The sequence below is a fragment of the Suncus etruscus genome, chromosome 16 (genome assembly GCF_024139225.1).
Source record: "Suncus etruscus isolate mSunEtr1 chromosome 16, mSunEtr1.pri.cur, whole genome shotgun sequence".
NCBI classification, from domain to species: domain Eukaryota; kingdom Metazoa; phylum Chordata; class Mammalia; order Eulipotyphla; family Soricidae; genus Suncus; species Suncus etruscus.
In genome coordinates, this window is record NC_064863.1 from 34,926,819 (window position 1) to 34,946,971 (window position 20,153).

Genomic DNA, 20,153 nt, shown 5'->3' on the forward strand with positions numbered 1-20,153 from the left:
GTACCCAGGCTAGCTGTATGCAAGGGAAGTACCTTGGTTCCTGTTCTTTCCCTTCTGTCCCTAATCGTCTCTTAAAATCAACTATAGCTGCATGTTATTGCTCAGTGAATCTTCCACATACAGGAGCAACTGGAAATCCAAGGAAACTTGCACAGTTTCTACCCCTCCCCTTATTCATTTAAGTTGTGACTCCCTTGTCTTGAGATGAACTTCTGCTCTGCTCTATTTATCCTCTCCTGTGGTCCACCCCAAGCTGACAGCTCTCAGACTTTCTGGCACTTAATAGCTGTCGAATAAATATACACCTGGTGATGGATGGATAAATGGGCCAGGCTGTCACTCTGGGTGTCTGTTTAGAGATTAAAATGAGGTTGCCTGACAATTAATATGAGCCCTCAGAAGCAGCAGCACCAGGAACAGAGGGTTTGTGGCTCTGATCTCTGTGGATTTCCTCCTGGTGGGGGGGGGGAGATTTTAAATTCAGAGAGTGAAGGGAAGGTGTGGCTTAGCTGCTCAGTTATTCCACTAACCAACCATGCTGTAGGAGAAGCTATCATTTCTACATCAATGCTTTTGTTTTGAGGGTGAAAGGGGAGCTCCCTAATGCTTAGGAGGCTACTCCCAATGTCACTGGCCATCAGACCAGCTAGCTCAATACTCCAGCATGGGTGCTGCTTGGGACCACATGGGCCACACCTGGTGAAGCTCCAGGGACTATGAGTAGCCCAAGCTCAAATCCCAGTCCCTTTATACATAAGGAAGGCACCCCTGAGCCCTAATTTATTTCTGGACCTACATCAATGCTATTAACTGCAAATAAGCAATATTTGTGCTGCCACTTCAATCCTAAGACTGGCATGACATGCACAGGTTCCAGATTGGAAGAGGAGAAGCCAGTCTACTGGGTATGGGTGGTTTTCCAGATGGCCTGGAAGACCTTGCTGGAAGACCCTGGTTTACCCAGGAGGGAAGACTATGCCTTGTGGATGAAGGCACTGAGTCTCCCAGATCAATACTGGGATTCTGCTCCAGATATCTGGGGTTCAAGTTTCCCATCTGTCCGTAAGGAGATCCCCCACATCTGCCTGCTGCCAGCTACAGCTGTACAGCTCAACTGACGTGTCTCAAAGTCCATTCAGTGCCCGGGCTGCCAATTCCTCGACTACTCTCTCAAACCAGATGCAAGGATGGAAAAGGAAGCCACGGCTCTGCCAGGAACATGGCGCCAGGCCTGGCTGTGTTGGCAACTAGAAAGAGAACAGCCTGAGAGGCACAGATGCTGGCCGTAAGGCAGGAGATGGAATGCGTATCTGAGCAGGTTCTGTGGCTGTAACAGCCACATCCACAAGGTGAGGGAGCAACGCAGAAGTCTGGAAGGTTCTTCTCTCTTCTCTGGGGACATTCACTTAGGAAACATGAGAGGATAGGGCTAATCCTGCAGCTTCCAATACTGCTCCTGTGGCACCATGCCTGGTTTCCTTCACTGGATCACTGCAACTGTACCCTTCTCTCATAGAATGACAGAAACTCATGAATGATAAATGTCTTTGTCCCAGAGATAGAGTGACCCAGACTCCCACGTTCTGTGCTCTCCATTTTATGCTCAAGCCAACTCCTCCCTCAATAGCTGAGCCCACATCTGGCTGTGGTTGCTCTGAGCAGGAGAATGTGACAGCAGGAAAGTGGCCCCAGCAGAGCTGGTGGCTTCAGCTTCTTGCAGGTACCTGAGGAGGAAGAGTTGCTATGAGATGTCCCAGAGAGAGGATGGGGCTTCCTGTGGAGACACAGGCCACAGAGCCACAAGCTCAGTCAACTTGGCTTTGGATCCTCCAGCTCCAGCTGCCCCTGAGGAACCATGTCCCTAGGCTGCCTATATTTCCTGACAAACGAGACCCATGTCTGGTATGTCTGGTTCCAGGTGGATGTTTAAGATTTTTTTTTTTTTAGAAACATGCGCAGAAGAATGATGAGTTTTATGATAATTGGCATTACGAGTCTCTTAGTTACTTTTCCATTTGTTCTTTTTATTTTATTTATTTATTTATTTTGGTTTTTGGGCCACACCGGTGATGCTCAGGGATTACTCCTGGCTATGCACCCAGAATTCGCTTCTGGCTTGGGGCACCATATGGGATGCTGGGGATATTGAAACTCAGTCTGTCCTAGGTCAGCTGCATGCAAGGCAAAAGCCCTACCGCTGTGCCACTGCTCTAGACCCCTTTTCTTTAGCTTATTTTACTCTAAGTGCACATACTACAGAAATTATATTGTGTGACTGTTCTGTCTTTTAGTCAACAGCAGTCAACTGGATAAGTTTAGAGAGAGTCAAAGTTAGATGCAGGTTTTGGGGTGGGCTCAGGTATGGGGTTCAGATGAAGAGGGCTCCATCTTGTGTGTGTGAGGCTGCAGTTCAACCTCCAGTGCTACCCACTGTGAACTATTGATATCATCCTGGACTTTGACCAGAGTGAGGCCTGGCACCACTCCCAAGCATGGACCCCGTTATATCACCACAGACAAGAGAAGTCACATATAGACTTATTTTTGGTGGGGGATGGACAGTGGGCCACACTGTACCTTTCGTCTGTGACCCTATGCTGTGTCAGGGATTGAACCAGGGCTTATAGTACCCCTGTACTAGCTTTCTAGCTGATGCATTGTAACAGCAAAGAAGGGAATGGGGGCATGTTTCTGAGCATATTATGTGAAGTAAAAGCTACGTGGTAGTCTGAAGCGGCTGAATTTTATGTAGTTCCATTTGTATGAAGGCACATACATGTACTGTACTCTCCTAGACAAATACAGATGAGCCTCATTGTAATAGCTCTGATCCTAAGAGCAAATGCTCGGTGAGGACCCTTATTTATAGACATTTAGAATTTAGTTTAAAATCTTCTGCACTTGCACTTATGGGATGGGTAAAACTCCTACAATGAATATATGTAGGTGGAGACAAGATACTTTATGGAGGCATACCCCACTTCCAACACACCCCAAATCAGCCAGTTTCTGCTGCTGTTTTCACTCAAGATGTAAGATTTACCCTAATCCCAGGGCATAACTTGCCTGTGTACTCTCATCCCTAGAGGTAGAAGGTCCCGTCTATTCCTCTCAGACAACAGCAAGATAATTCCACTTTTCCTCAGTTTATGGCAAGGTTAGACTCTATAAGTCCATCTCAAGTGAAGACCAGGCTCAGCTGAAAATTTAGGGAATGCACCTCACCTGCCAACATCAGTACTCAGCCCAGCCCACTTCCAACACACATTAGCCTTTCTTCAGGCAAATACACAGGGAAGCTCGTGAAACCTTTCACCCAGCATTTATCTAGTATCAAAACATCAGAGTTTGGGTTGGTTTGCCTCAGTAGAAGTAGGTACAGCACATCACCAGTCCAGAAAAAGAACAAAATTTAAAATTCAAAGTACATTTTCCTACCAATGTCTGTCACTTTTGCATACTGCAAAGTTGAAAACATGTAAGTTAAAACATGATAAGCAGGGCTGGAGAGATAGCACAGCAGTAGGACGTTTACCTTCCATGCAGCCAATTCAGGATGGACAATGGTTCGAAACCCGGCATCCCATATGGTCCCCCATGCCAGCCAGGAGTGATTTCTGAGTGCAAGCCAGGAATAACCTGAGCATGACTGGATGTGACCCAACAAAACTAAAAACCAAAACCAAAACCAAAAACATGATAAACAGGGGATTGTATCAGTAAATGTATTACGAATGAAGAGTATCCTAGGGATATACCCTAGGAACACAAAAATACAATTCAAAAGTCCTTTCCTCACACCTATTTTTATAGCAGTGCTATTTTCAATCGCCAGAGACTCTGGAAATAACCAAGATGCCCTTCAACAGAGGAATGCCTAAAGAAACTGTGTTACATACACACAATAGAATATTATGCAGCTGTCAGGAGAGAAGTCATGAAATTTTCTTATACATGGATGTACATGGAATCTATTATGCTGAGTGAAATAAGTCAGAGGGAGAGAAATAAACACAGAACAGTCTCACTCATTTATGTTTTTGTTTTGTTTTGTTTTTTGGGCCACACCTGGCGGTGCTCAGGAGTTACTCCTAGCTGTCTGCTCAGAAATAGCTCCTGGCAGGCAAGGGGAATTCGAATGGGATTTGAACCAACCACCTTTGATCCTGCATTGGCTGCTTGCAAGGCAAACGCCACTGTGCTATCTCTCTGGGCCCCATTTATGTTTTTTCTTTAAGTAGACATTATTGGAATAATCTCAGAGACAATAAAGTGAAGGGCTGGAAGGACCAGCCCACAATATGAAGCTCACCACAGAGTGGTGAATGCTGTTAGGGGAAATAACTACACTAACAATTAGCATGACAAAGTAAATGAATGAGAAAAGTAGAATGCCTGTTGCGAATACTGGCAGGTGTGGGGGAGGAGGGTGATGGGGGCATCGGTGGTAGGAATGTTGCACTGGTAAAGGGGGGTGTTCTATTTATGACTGAAACCCAACTACAATCATGCTTGTAATTATGGTGCTTAAATAAAGATTTTATAATAAAAAAAGGTGGAGTACAAGCAGGGATGGTTCCAAGCACTTGATGGGCTTCTTAAAGCAATTCAAAGAAGCCACATGAGTTAGGAATATCTGTGAATCTGACCCACGCCAGGGCACCTTGCTAGCAAGCAGAGGAACTTGGCTTTGACCCTAGAAGACTATGTCTAAGAGTCCATGCCCTTGCCCAACCTAACACAAGCTGCCCCTTCAGCACAAAGCGTTGGTTTTGTAAATGGTTCCCACTACTTCCACTGAAGCCACGACAGAAATCAAAGCCAAATGTCTGATAAAGACCAGTGATTCTGAAAGGGAAAAAAAAATGAAAGCTTGTGCCTTCAGAACAAAAATCAATGATCAGAACTGCACACAGACGCAAAATCCCCTATGAATGCTAAGTAATGATAATGAATTTGCAACCCAGACCAGAAATAAATCTGAATGAGAAACGTCCCTCTTTCCTGTTTATCTATTAGTGCTAATCTAGTCAGTAGCCTCTAATATAATTACTTTATGAAAATCTATGCTAATGGGAAGTCAGGGAGGGTAACAGATACATAAACATACAGAGAGTATTCGACCCTCATATCCATTCACCATTCAGCTCACGTAGTACCTCGGCAGACCCTTTAACCCACTGACTTGTATCTTCTCCTTCCCTTTCTCTCCATCTGGGGCAAGATTTGAACAAAAGAGCCAGGAGACAAGACAATCTTGTGTTAAACCCAAAGAAAGCCTGGGTTAAAAAACATCCCAAGTTGATGAGAACAAGCTTTTCATGACTATCATAAAACTGGAAGGCAGAGAGAAAACCAAAGATTACAGTTGGGTCACCCATGCTGTTTGAGGATTCTACCACAATCAACAGATTGTTAATAGAGAGGCAGGGCCTGCTCAGTTTAACAGAGAGGCAGCTCCTGGACTACCCTGGACCAAATAAAATGGACTTTGACAATCCATGCAACAGCTTCTGAAAGCAGGAAGACGGGAAGTGTCTCCTGACTCTGGAGGCAGGTGAAAACACAGTGGGTGTTTTGGGATGAAGAAAAAGCTCAGGGGCTAAGGCACTGATCTCTCTTTCAGCCCACCCTAATTAGATCACTGGGACCCATATGGTCTCCTGGGTGCTGCTAGGAGTCACCTCTGAGCACCATCAACTATGTGCCCCTCCTACCCCCAAATATAGGGACTGTCTGCTCTTACACATAGCACCCCTAAATCTATTAATAAATTATCTCCAATATCTTTCCTTCCATCAGTTGCACAGTCTCAATGGGTTACAGCTCATAGAAACAAAGCAGAGTATTATAAGAGGCTTATATAGAAACAAAACAGAGTGTGTGGCCATGATGCTTTCAAATGACTGAAGCCTCCTGGAACTGTGGATACAACAAATGGCATAACCAGTGTCTCTCTGTCAGATGGGGATAGAATTGTGTGAACCATGCCATCTTGTGTCAGCAGGAAATGGTACAGACAGTGCCTGGGACAGGCCAGAGCACAGGCTTGTGTGTAGACCAGGGCTCCAGCTCCCTTTTCAATGACCTGGATACACCTGCCTTGCTCCCCCTCTGGAGAGAACCCAGACTGAACAACATCCACTCTTCTTTACCCAGGGTCTCAACCTTTATCAGAACCAGAATGAGCTTCTGGGATGATGATACACTTCACTTATAAAGGAGGAAGCTGAGAAGCCAGACTTGAATACAAGTGACAATATCCTCTCCCAGAATCTGTGCCTTTAGCATGAGTTTCAAACAACATTTTAAAAAGATGGTTCTAAGAATGTCTTACAAATATCTGAAAAACAATTTGCTGCACGTTAACCAAGTGAGGAGAGTAGGAGGGTAGAGAAGAGACCATCTTTGAATTTTTGTGCTCTCACCACAAATAATGGTGTGATCCAGCTAGATAATTACTAAATTTACTGAGAGTCACTTTTTGCCACCTGCCAAGAAGGTACAGTTGCTCATGTCTCATATCACTTTCTGGCTATAAGTGATTCAGAGATTCCATGTGAGATGCAGTCTTGCCTGTTTCTTTCAAGGTACAATTTTCAATATGCCCACAGGGTGGCAGAGAGAGTCCTTAGAGCACATCAGTGAAAGGCCATGGAGGAGGGAGGCAACTCTTGAAGACACTGGTGCACATTTTTTAAAGTATCAAGTTTGTTCCATTATATTTAATGTTCATCACGCAAGTCAAGAAAATTGGTTTGCAATGTTCCAAACAGCTCTGAACAAAAGGAGGGTGTTGTGGGGCTAAGTATGGGATGACGACATACAAGTGTGGGCCGGGGGAACATGAGACAGATATGAAAGGATGGGTCAGACAAGCTCCCTGATCCCCAGAATGTTGTAAGGAGCTGCCTTCTTGAGAGATGAAGCATGAAAGTCAACATAGAAAATGTTAAAAGCATTTCTGTGTAGAAAGTAGCATAGAAAAGGTGGTTAGAGAATAATATCTAAGATGACTATAAACTTCTAAATTCGAAAAGGCATGGGGAGGGGGTAGAAAGAGAGTGAGAGAGAGAAAGAGAACTGTATGTAAGGTACATGCAAGGCAAGTTGTGTATGTAAATATTTTAGGGGATTATTATGTTACTGACCCTACCCTGATCGGTGATTGTGCCCTACCCTAGGGTGTGACCTGGCATTCTGCCCCCACCTTAGGGTGGTACCTGATTCTGCTTCCACCATTGGGTGGTATCTGATCCCACCATTGGGTGGTACCTGATTCTGAGGGATAAAAACAAGGGTCTGTGGAAGGCAAGAGGCTTTTTGCTGGAACTGATGTTGAGTCTTTGGACTTCAGTCTTGTCCACCGAATAAAGCTAATATTTCCACAAGCCTGACTGTCTGCGAGCTGTTTACCCGCTGTTTCACCTCAGAACCGTTGGCTGGACAGGGTGGCAGACGCGTGCTCCGAGCTGGAGGGGAAAGACCTCATCCTCCATCCCTCCATCAGTCAACCTTTTCAGGGGCTGACTTGAAACATCTAGCAGGGGCCGGGAGGTGGCGCTAAAGGTAAGGTGCCTGCCTTGCCTGCGCTAACCTTGGACGGACCGTGGTTCGATCCCCCGGTGTCCCATATGGTCCCCCAAGCCAGGAGCAACTTCTGAGCACATAGCCAGGAGTAACCCCTGAGCGTTACCGGGTGTGGCCCAAAAACCAAAAAAAAAAAAACAAAAAAACAACAACAACAAAAAAAGAAACATCTAGCAACCTAAATAGTTGGTCTCTGAGTCCTGCCATGAATGATCCTTGAGCACAGAGCCAGGAGTAAGTCCGGAGCACAGCTGGGTCCCAACGTTTAGCAGACTAGGCTGGAGAGATGACTCAAAGAATTAGAGCACATCGTGGAAAGCACAAGGCCCAAGTTTCATGCCTGTCAAATTATAGGCAGCTAAATCCAAAAATTGATGAATAACAGAAATCCAAAGAGCTCAGGGGAAGAAAAAATAAGCTACTCTTCCTCAGGGACCACGGTCCTGTCTCCCTGCCATGTTCTCATACCTTGCATCCTCATACTTATCTATTGAAAGGACTGTTTGTTTTGCTCAGTGTCCTCCCACATCTTAGGGAATTAAGCAGGGTATAAAAGAAATACCACTGCACAAAATCTCAGTTTCAAGCTCAGTACAGCAGTACTCACCTAGGCTAACTAGCACTTTCTTAGCAACAGGAACAAAATCCTTTAACAGGTGGCTGTAAAGATGCGCCACTCTGGACAGAGAAAGGCCAATAAGGTATCGGAGGAAAGAGGCGTGAGCTCTGACTTTGGTCTTGTCTCAGTAAGGCTTCCCTAGTCTGTTATTGGCTCCAGCTCACTCTGGGAAAAACTCTCAAGTTCCCTCTTATCTATGTCACAAATGACATTAGAGATGTCACAACCCCAGCCTTAGAGAGGAGACCTCCTGAGTCACCTGGAGACAGAGGAGCTTAATCCTAGCCCATTCTCCTATTTGTTTTGGTTTGGTTTGATTTTGGGCCACACCCAGCCATGCTTAAGTGTTACTCTGGCTTTGCACTCAGGAATTACTCCTGTGTTTCAGGAGCCATTTGGGATGCTAGCTTTGTGCTCAGGGATCACTTCTGACAAGGCTTGGGGCACCTTATGGGGTGCTGGGGTTGAAGTGGGGTCTGTTGCATGCAAGGCATGCACTCCCCCTGCTTTACTATCTTTCAGGCCTTGACATTTTGATTTTCTTCCATGAACTGTGAATATTCTTAATGTCATGGCAACACTTCTCCAAAGGTTTTTAGTTGATTTTGCTCAGATTAATCATTAGAATATTGATGGAAGATAAGCCTTTGCTGCCTTCTTCTCCCTTTCTTCTTTTCTTTTTTCTTTCTCTCTGTCCCTTTCTGTCCACTCCTGGCACTCTTGCTCAGTGATCACTCAAGGGATAATTTGGGGCGTCAGGGTTTGAACCCAGGTAGGCCACATTAAGGCAAGTACCTTACCTGCTGTTTTATCTCTCTGGCTCAAGAGAGATAGCATGGAGGTAAGGCGTTTGCCTTTCATTCAGAAGGTCATTGGTTCGAATCCCGGCATCCCATATGGTCCCCTGTGCCTGCCAGGGGCGATTTCTGAATACTGCCGGGTGTAACCCAAAAACCAAAAACGAAAGAATATTAACAAAAATATATTCATTAAATAAAAAAGACATTTCTTGAGTGGTGGCTCAATCTAAAAGCTCTGGAATGGGTAATTTTGCAGTATGAAGACAACCTAAATCTCCTTGTCCATCTCTATTGGAGCCGTGGGGTGACTAGGTATATTATCACGGACCAATAATATCTGAAAGGAAATCTTTTTTTATTTTTATTTTCCAAAGCAGTGGGTTTCAATAGTAGACTTTATGAAATAAATCAAGTTGTCCACATAGAGCTATTATCCAGGCAGAATTGCTGTCCCAAGCCTAAAGCATGGGAAGAGTAGCTTTAGCATGATGAGTAAAGGTTCTAGGAGTTCTGGAATGAGAAATGAACATTTGTAGTCACCAAGGATATTAAAGAAGCCAGCCAGCCCTTTGCAGGCACTGACTCCTTTCTAGCTATGAAGTCCTAAATGGCATCTTCTTCCCAAACAAGGCTTTTCTTTCCTTTTTTTTTTTACATCATTTTTTTTTATTTAAACACCTTGATTACATACATGATTGTGTTTGGGTTTCAGTCATAAAAGGAACACCACCCATCACCAGTGCAACATTCCCATTACCCATGTCCCAAATCTCCCTCCTCCCCACCCGACCCCTGTCTGTACTCTAAACAGGCTCTGCATTTCCCTCATACATTCTCAATATTAGGACAGTTCAAAATGTAGTTATTTCTCAAACTAAACTCATCACTCTTTGTGGTGAGCTTCCTGAGGTGAGCTGGAACTTCCAGATCTTTTCTCTTTTGTGTCTGAAATTTATTATTGCAAGAATGTCTTTCATTTTTCTTAAAACCCATAGATGAGTGAGACCATTCTGCGTTTTTCTCTCTCTCTCTGACTTATTTCACTCAGCATAATAGATTCTGTGTACATCCATGTATAGGAAAATTTCATGACTTCATCTCTCCTGACAGCTGCATAATATTCCATTGTGTATATGTACCACAGTTTCTTTAGCCATTCGTCTGTTGAAGGGCATCTTGGTTGTTTCCAGAGTCTTGCTATGGTAAATAGTGCTGCAATGAATATAGGTGTAAGGAAGGGATTTTTGTATTGTATTTTTGTGTTCTTAGGGTATATTCCTAGGAGTGGTATAGCTGGATCGTATGGGAGCTCGATTTCCAGTTTTTGGAGGAATCTCCATATTGCTTTCCATAAAGGTTGAACTAGACGGCATTCCCACCAGCAGTGGATAAGGGTTCCTTTCTCTCCAGATCCACGGCAACACTGTTCTCATTCTTTGTGATGTGTGCCATTCTCTGTGGTGTGAGGTGGTATCTCATTGTTGTTTTGATTTGCATCTCCCTGATGATTAGTGATGTGGAGCATTTCTTCATGTGTCTTTTGGCCATTTGTATTTCTTCTTTGTCAAAGTGTCTGTTCATTTCTTCTCCCCATTTTTTGATGGGATTAGATGTTTTTTTCTTGTAAATTTCTGTCAGTGCCTTGTATATTTTAGAGATTAGCCCCTTATCTGATGGGTATTGGGTGAATAGTTTCTCCCACTCAGTGGGTGGCTCTTGTATCCTGGGCACTATTTCCTTTGAGGTGCAGAAGCTTCTCAACTTAATATATTCCCATCTGTTAATCTCTGCTTTCACTTGCTTGGAGAGTGCAGTTTCCTCCTTGAAGATGCCTGTAGTCTCAATGTCCTGGAGAGTTTTGCCTATGTGTTGTTCTATATATCTTATGGTTTGGGGTCTGATATCGAGGTCTTTAATCCATTTGGATTTTACCTTCGTACATGATGTTAGCTGGGGGGTCTAAGTTTAATTTTTTGCAAGTGGCTAGCCAGTTGTGCCAACACCACTTGTTGAAGAGGCTTTCTTTGCTCCATTTAGGATTTCCTGCTCCTTTATCAAAAATTAGGTGATTGTATGTCTGGGGAACATTTTCTGAGTATTCAAGCCTAGTCCACTGATCTGAGGGTCTGTCCTTATTCCAATACCATGCTGTTTTGATAACTATTGCTTTGTAGTAAAGTTTAAAGTTGGGGAAAGTAATTCCTCCCATATTCTTTTTCCCAGTGACTGCTTTAGCTATTCTAGGGTGTTTATTGTTCCAAACAAATTTCAAAAGTGCCTGATCCACTTCTTTGAAGAATGTCACGGGTATCTTTAGAGGGATAGCGTTGAATCTGTATAATGCCTTGGGGAGTATTGCCATTTTGATGATGTTAATCCTGCCAATCCATGAGCAGGGTATGTGTTTCCATTTCCGTGTGTCCTCTCTTATTTCTTGGAGCAGAGTTTTATAGTTTTCTTTGTATAGGTCCTTCATATTTTTAGTCAAGTTGATTCCAAGATATTTGAGTTTGTGTGGCACTATTGTGAATGGGGTTGTTTTCTTAATGTCCATTTCTTCCTTATTACTATTGGTGTAATAGAAAGGCCATTGATTTTTGTGCGTTGATTTTGTAGCCTGCCACCTTGCTATATGAGTCTATTGTTTCTAGAAGCTTTTTGGTAGAGTCTTTAGGGTTTTCTAAGTAGAGCATCATGTCATCTGCAAACAGTGAGAGCTTGACTTCTTCCTTTCCTATCTGGATTCCCTTGATATCTTTTTCTTGCCTAATCGCTATAGTGAGTAGTTCCAGTGCTATGTTGAATAGGAGTGGTGAGAGAGGACAGCCTTGTCTTGTGCCAGAATTTAGAGGGAAGGCTTTTAGTTTTTCTCCATTGAGGATAATATTTGCCACTGGCTTGTGGTAGATGGCCTTAACTATATTGAGAAAGGTTCCTTCCATTCCCATCTTGCTGAGAGTTTTGATCAAGAATGGGTGTTGGACCTTATCAAATGCTTTCTCTGCATCTATTGATATGATCATGTGGTTTTTATTTTTCTTGTTGTTGATGTTGTGTATTATGTTGATAGACTTACGGATGTTAAACCATCCTTGCATTCCTGGGATGAAACCTACTTGATCGTAGTGGATGATCTTCTTAATGAGGTATTGAATCCTATTTGCCAGGATTTTGTTGAGGATCTTTGCATCTGCATTCATCAGCGATATTGGTCTGTAATTTTCTTTTTTCGTAGCATCTCTGTCTGGTTTAGGTATCAAGGTGATGTTGGCTTCATAAAAGCTATTTGGGAGTGTTTCCACTTGTTCAATTTCATAAAAGAGTCTTGCCAGGATTGGTAGTAGTTCCTCTTGGAAAGTTTGATAGAATTCATTAGTGAATCCATCTGGACCTGGGCTTTTGTTTTTGGGCAGACTTTTGATTACCATTTTTATTTCATCAATGGTGATGGGGGTGTTTAGATATGCTACATCCTCTTCTTTCAACCGTGGAAGATTATAAGAGTCCAAGAATTTATCCATTTCTTCCAGGTTCTCATTTTTAGTGGCGTAGAGTTTTTCAAAGTAGTTTCTGATTACCCTTTGAATCTCTGTCATATCAGTAGTGATCTCTCCTTTTTCATTCCTAATACGAGTTATCAAGTTTCTCTCTCTCTCTTTCTTTGTTAGGTTTGCCAGTGGTCTATCAATCTTGTTTATTTTTTCAAAGAACCAACTTCTGCTTTCGTTGATCTTTCGGACTGTTTTTTGGGTTTCCACTTCGTTGATTTCTGCTCTCAGCTTTGTTATTTCCTTCTGTCTTCCTATTTTTGGGTCCTTTTGTTGAGTACTTTCTAGTTCTATTAGCTGTGTCATTAAGCTACTCAGGTAAGCTCCTTCTTCCTTCCTGATGTGTGCTTGCAAAGCTATAAATTTTCCTCTCAGTACTGCTTTTGCTGTGTCCCATAAGTTCTGATAGTTTGTGTCTTTATTGTCATTTGTTTCCAGGAACCTTTTGATTTCCTCCTTGATTTCAAACAAGGCTTTTCTATCTCCACAGAATATCCCTGAAATTCATGGTACCCAATATGACATGGAAAGTGCCATGGAACCAACTAGAGCAATGATCTTCACCTTCTGGTCTACTGGTGGAGAATGGTAGAAAACCACTGGTTTAGTGCAGTAGTTATAACTAAGTGGTTGGTGAACAGTTGCAGGAGCGGTGTTATTGGCAGAGGCAGGAGTGCTATGCCAAAGATTGTCTGAAGCTTCTCTAGTGGTGCTTCCTGGATCACCTGACATTGGATGTAGCAGAGATTGCTTCTTATTCCAAACTGTACTCAGGGATCACTTCTGGCGGAACTCAAGGGGATGGATATATGGGATTCCAGAGACTGAACCTGGCCCAGCCATATGAAAGGCAAGCGTCTTACTCACAGCACTATTGCTCTAGCCCTGCAGATATGACGTACGTTTCCTGAGTCAGCCTGGCTATCTTCAAACTACAGTTTCTTCATCTTCCTCAATCTTTGCATAACTGAAGCATTACAGACTTCCTCTGAATCAGCATCTGTTGGTTGAAGAGAATGCTGTGGCTGGCTTAATCCTTTACCCAGACCATTGACATTTTCTTTGTATCAACCCTCAGGCTGTTTTTCACTTGATCAGTCATGTGTCCACAGAACAGCCTGAGATCTTCTCCGAAACCTCTTTCTTTGCATTCACAAATGTTGGCCCTTGGGTGCATGAGACCTTACTATGAGCGTGATTCATTCTAAGCTTGGTCATTTCTAGCTCCAGGTTTAAGAGAGATGCATGTGACTTTCAATTTTACTTGAACACTAAAGTGTCCATTTGGAGGGTGATTGTGGGCCTGATTGCAGCTTTGTGGTCTCAGGAACAGAGAAAGGGGAGGTGCCAAGGAGAGGGAGAAAGATGGCAGAATAGCAGGTGGGTGGGGCAGTTGGGACACACACATCGTTTTATGGGTTAGGTTCACTGTCTGGCAAGTGCATAGGCCTGAGTTACCCCAAAATAACAACAATAGTTCACTTCAAGGACTACTGATCCCAAAAAACCATAACAAAACGATGACAGTACTTGAGGAATGAGGAGAATCATGCTATCACACAAGCCATCACTCCATAAAGTATAGTCAGGGAAAATGAGCATTTCTGGATAGTGGATATATATCTCCTTCTCATCTCGAGCTCAGATTCTCAGCCCCGGGGGTGGTGCCAGTGTTGCTTAAGCTTGTTCCTACAGTGGACTTCTTCTGAAGTCCAGGCTGTGATCTCAGGCTGTGAACTCCATTTATGGGATTTTTCCTTGTAGCCTCTTAAAAAATATCCTGGGGGTATGGTCCTCAGTTTGTCCCTAATGCAGCTCCCTGGACCAGCAATCATTTTTTAAAAATATCTTACAGTGTTGGCCTGGCTCTACTGTGACCTCTCTTGATGCTCCAGTTTATGTTCCTTTAGTCATCTTGCTAAAGTTTGCATGGGGGTGTAAGTAAATGGGAGCTCACACTGTCTGCTCAGTGAACCCCCTACAGGGCTCCATGATGCAAATGAACTGGGTTTAGCTTTATAAGTTTCCGATGTTTGGGTTAGGGCTTTTGTTCAGTGGCAGAGCATGTTTGAGGCCCTAGATTTGATTTCTCATACCGTTAAGAGTCAAAACAAAAACTGAACTAAATGTGTATATTGGAGAGAGCTCAGTGGGCTGGAGCATGGGAGGAGGCCAGAGTTGAATCATCGGCACAACATGATCCCCAGAACATGGCCAGCAATGACCCCAGCAGAGAGCAGTGAACCCCGAACACAACCAGGTATCAGCCACAAACCAAAACACACATACTTGCTCTGCCCCATGACCTATTTCCAATGCTTACCTACAAGAACAATAACTTTAACTCAGAATAATTTACAAAGAGCTGATGGAAGTAAGACATAGGAGGAGCCTTAAAGTGTATGAAAATCTTCTCAAACCTAATTTGGCCAAGGGATCTATTTTAGGTGTTGAAGAGATTAGGGAGGAGAGAGAAAGAAGAAATTATTTATTAAAAAGCTCTGGACTGGCTTTTTCATACTGGAGAGGGAGGCTGCTGCTGGACCCAGATGATCCCACATGCCAGGATTCCTGCTCTTCTCCTACGGGTATGGCTGGAAATCTGGGCAGACAGCTGGCCAATGGCCTCCTGGGCTGACCACTTAGTCCAGGAGCCCTAGATCCCCTCATGCCAAACTGGTCTTCAGGGCCAGGTCTGGCAACTGGGCTCTGGGGGGAGGGGGAAGGAGGAAAACTCCTCCCGTATTCATACTGGACCCCCTGCAACGGTGTCTTTTCTTACTAATACTCATTTTCATAACCACGTAAGTGCAAATGCACTGGCATGACAAATATACTTTTTAAGCATTATCTAAAAATGTTCTTTATTCTAGATGGTTCCTAGGAAAGGAAATGGAATACCAAGATTTGGATGATAACACTCAAATAGATCTTTAAAGTCAGTCTTTATGGATGTGACTTTCTGTACTGACTCCAAGCCGAAATCACAAACAATTCATAAATATATATATATTCATAAATATATAAAAATATAATATATATATTCATAAATATATTCATATTCAATTCATAAATATATATATATAGTATATAGCCCCTGTCATGTATTGCCTCTCCCCTACCCCTGTGTCTCTTCTATCCCCTCATCTCCCAATCCTGATCCGTTATCTTCCCCCAATTTAACCCTCTTTACCCTCAGTTCCTAACTCGGTAGGCACCAAGATTGAGCTCCTGCCCCAACAGACCACCTTCCAGCTCCTCAGTGAAAGACACCCTCTGGGTCCCCGTTCTCATGCCTCGGCAAAGAACTACAACCAGCACACCTGCTGACTCATGCCTGATGACCCCTCTCACCCCCACCAAATTGTGGACTGTTGCACGATACAGGAATCAGCCTCAGCAAAACTCCCAGCTCAAAGACACTATATGGTCTCGTAATGCAGCAAAGCATCTCTCAAACTCAATTCCAAGGCCCGTGAATCGAAAAGTACCTTGGCTTTTACTCCCCACAAGAATATATCAAAAGACTTAATTGGGAGTCTTACATTGCCGATGGAAGCTCAATACCTGTATAACAATACATCTTAAGATGTGTTTTCCTAAATATACAAGTAGCCTCCTCCACCACTTGTTTTATTCGAATACCTTTTCTTTTTAATTCAGTTTTATTTATTTGTTCTATTTTAATATATACATTTTTTTCTCTATCCTTATCATTTTTGGTGCTGCTTGGTACAAAAAACCTTGACTGGGATAAAAGCTCAGAACAAAACTAGACGACAGAGACTGTGTGTGCAGCCTGTCATCCTTACCCAGAATAGCACCAGGAACACAGTATGACACCATATGTTTTTGTATATGGGCACAGTAAAAAAAGGTAAAACCATAGACACAGAAACAAGATCTTATCTTCTAGGGATAAGAACTCACTTTTTATAGCAGAAGGGTGCCTCCTGAACATGTGTCATGTGGATACAACATATGCCTGAACATTTGTCATGTGGATACAACCAGTCCCCAGGAGATTGGACAGTTAGTCCAATCTGAAACCCCAGATCCCCGACATAGAAATGATACAGCTCCGGGCAACACCACCAGGAACTAAGCTCCATTGGGAGATTTATAACACTGCTCTGGCACTAACTTGTGCCAGTTTTGATATGACAACGAGGAAAGGAAAACTTGACCTAAGACCAGGCTGTCCTATCACATCACCTAACACTAAATGGAAATCAGAAGACATATTGTCCTTTGAACTGTGAAAAATAAGAGCACCAAGAACAGAAAACTGACTTTGACAACTGTGACTGAACAGAGCCTACCTTGGGACTAATAAGGAAAACCCTATCCTAGGCTGTAGCCCAGGATACATAAAAAGCAACAACAACAAGATGTCTTATTGCAGAGGTCCAACTTGGACAACAGAGACTGAGCAGAACCTTTGGATCCATAATATCCTAGGCTTCGGCTTAGGGACTGAACGAAAACAGGGAGCAAGTGTTACAGAAGACTGAACACAACAACAATGATGGATAGGAACCTCTAGAACCTAGAGACTCTATCCTTGACCCTGACCTATAACCTGCACAAATACCAAGATCACTAGCTACAGAGGCTTGATTTTCTCACACACAACCAAGAGGAAACTGGCATCACAAAAAAGCCTTTGGGATGGGGTAATGAGTATATATGGAGTCAGGGGTTGATCCCATGATGGTATGCTTCAAGGATGGAGAAACCCTGAATCTCATTTTTTTTTTTTTTGGTTTTTGGGCCACACTGGCAGAGCTCAGGGATTACTCCTGGCTGTCTGCTCAGAAATAGCTCCTGGCAGGCACGGGGGACCATATGGGATACTGGGATTCGAACCAACCACCTTTGGTCCTGGATCAGCTGCTTGCAAGGCAAACGGTGCTGTGCTATCTCTCCAGGCCCACCCTGAATCTCTTAGGCCACGGGAATTCCCTTCCTTCCCCAATGCTTACTGTGCCTATGCAAAAAAAAAAAAAAAAAAAGTGGGGAGAACACCAAACCCTAACACTCCAGCACCCAAACTTTTTCTTGTTTTGTTTTGATTTGTTAGTTTTTGACTTTATTTTCCTTCTCTTTTTTCTTCCACTTTTCTTTTTCACTTTCTTTCTTTTTCACTCTTGTGGTTATTATTTAGAGATTTATTTTTATTTGCCGGGTCCATTTTTTTCTTTTTTCTTCCATTTTTCTTTTCTTTTTTTTTTCTCTCTCTTCTTTCATTTTTTTGGTAGTTGTCACCAAATTTTTTTCTCCTCTTTTCTTATCCTTTTTATCTCCAATGACGGTGGAATAGATGCTCAGTCTACAACAAGCTGTAAAGTGGAGATCAGTTGCACTAGCATTCTGGGGGGTAGAGGAGGGAGATATGGAATGCATACTGGGAACAGGGGTGGAGGGAAGACAGCACTGGTGGTGGGAATGCCCCTCATTCATTGTCACTATGTACCATAAATGATGCAGTGAAAGATTTGTAATGTACTTTGGTCACAATAAAAATTAAAAAAAAAAAAAAAGCTCTGGACTGATGGTCTAGATCTAGAAAAACTGAGCCATCACGCATAGCCACATATTTTGGCACAAAAGTAAAACCAATTCCCAGAAAGCATATTTGTTACCTACCTTGGTCTCTGGGTCACTATTGATGCTGCCAGAATCATCATCATCTGCAGAAGGGACATTTCTAGGGGGAAAATAACAGGAAATGGGGTTCAGAATTCTCCCACCAACTCTCCCTGCACAAAGTTAAAGGTGATTTTTCCTCCTTCTCCTCCTCCTCCTCCCCCTCCCCTCCTCCTTCCTGTAGCCCTACCTGAGTTTCAGAGATGCATAGCGTAATGTGGCTCCTTCAAATTCTTTTAAGCTAGGGTCTGGGTTCACAGTGGCGGCATGCAAGTCCTGGAGAAAGGAAAAATAAGAGTCCTGTCCGTGAAGACAGCCGGGTGCAGGCCTGGCCTCAAAGAGCAATGGAGAGTGAAGTGCTTTCAGCACCAGGCAGAGCATGTGTATGAGCTGATGCAGAGGAAGCATGCAGTGCGAAGGAGGCTGCCAAGTGCGGCTCTCATGAGCCTGCGAGAACCTGGGCATCAGCCCCAAGTCATTTGCATCAGGAGACATCAGAGGCCACAGGTAGGGGTGAGCCGGGAAACCCCTCGCCAAAAGCCCCCGTCACTTCATCCCTGCAGAACACATGGAATTCACAAAGGAGAAACCGAGGCAGCCGCAGCCATGCACAAAGGGCAAGCGAGCACATGATGTGGAGTGTGACATTATACTTGCCTTCCAAATGTCACTATTAATCTTTCCCCCACTCAGAACAGCAAAATCACTCCATGGCTGTTTCTAGACATGTCATTATTCACAGAGGAAAAGAGAGCACATTGATTTAAAAAAAAAAAAAAAGACAGAAAGGAAAAAAGAGAAAAGAAAAAAAAACACAAGACACCGTTGTTAGCACTGATATTCACAGGATGGGTTAGGAAACAAATTCAATCTATGACATGCTAGGGTGTTCTCTCTAGGATGGGATTGGCACCCAGAACTCCAGACAATGAAGGAACTTTAATTATTCCCAACACATAGGACTGGACATTGTTAGACAGGGGAGTTATTGTCTAAATGCAGTCTTAAAAGCAAACACAGAGTTTCCAAGTACCAAATGCCTGGCAAACTTAATGCTGAAATGATCTTCCCCACCCCTGCTCAAAACTGAAGCAGCTGTTTGTTTGAGGTGGGCGTGGAACTCAGATGAAACTTGCCTATGGGTTGGCACAGAAAGTGGGGAATGCCCATACTCAAGGTATCAGCACTGGGTATAAAATTACTCTCAATCAAAAGAAAAGAACCAATAGAGAGGAAGCTCAAAAGGAAGCTGGCTTGATCCCCAGCACCACATGAACACTGGTCCCACCAGAAGTGATTCCTGAGCACCACCAGGATTAGACTCTAGACCCCAAGACTGGCAGATGTAGACCACCCTTCATCTTCCCTCCCACACAAAATAAAGCCAACAATGTGGGGGAAAGGTTTATTTAGTAAGGAACACAATCTGATGTCAACAACTAGCAGAGAATCAGAAATACAGCTTGCAAAAATCTAAAGTGAATGACTTTTTTCAGAGGTCTCCAAATTTTATTTGGCCCATCGCCTGTTTTTCACTCCACCACCCTCAGAAATCACCTTCTTTAGCATATTGGTTGATTTGGTGGCATACACTTGATTTTGGGGAGGGGAGGGAGTCTCATCTAGTAGTGCTCAGGGATAACTCCTGGTAGGTGTGGGGGACCATTTGGGATGCTGGGGAGCAATTCCAGGTTGGCCATGTGTACGGAAGCACCCTACCCACTGTACTATTTATTACTCTGGGCCCTAGTGGCTTACATGTAAATGTGACTTAACACCAAGTGAAACACCAAAGTGTTAAATAAGCAAACAGAAAGTGTCTCCCAATTGCCCCTATGTTTACTACTGCCCTCTACTGTTCATATGGCACCCCAATATCTGGAACAAATATCACCCATTTTGGAAACACTGCTCTATTAAAAAAAACACCTCTATTTGCTTGCCACA

General features: G+C 43.4%; 1 protein-coding gene across 3 annotated transcripts in view; it reads right to left on the reverse strand.

The window, feature by feature from the left end:
• The window catches only part of APBB2 (amyloid beta precursor protein binding family B member 2), a 222,928-nt gene that overhangs the window by 85,610 nt on the left and 117,165 nt on the right, over positions 1 to 20,153 (reverse strand). For 2 of the 3 annotated variants that reach the window (XM_049790119.1, XM_049790118.1), the window contains exons 5-7: positions 18,864 to 18,926; positions 18,397 to 18,482; positions 18,207 to 18,267 (exon numbers count right to left, since the gene is read on the reverse strand). In XM_049790119.1, coding sequence (XP_049646076.1) covers positions 18,207 to 18,267; positions 18,397 to 18,482; positions 18,864 to 18,926 — 210 coding nt within the window. The remainder of the gene's footprint in view (positions 1 to 18,206; positions 18,268 to 18,396; positions 18,483 to 18,863; positions 18,927 to 20,153) is intronic. The other variant, XM_049790120.1, reaches the window with a different exon arrangement.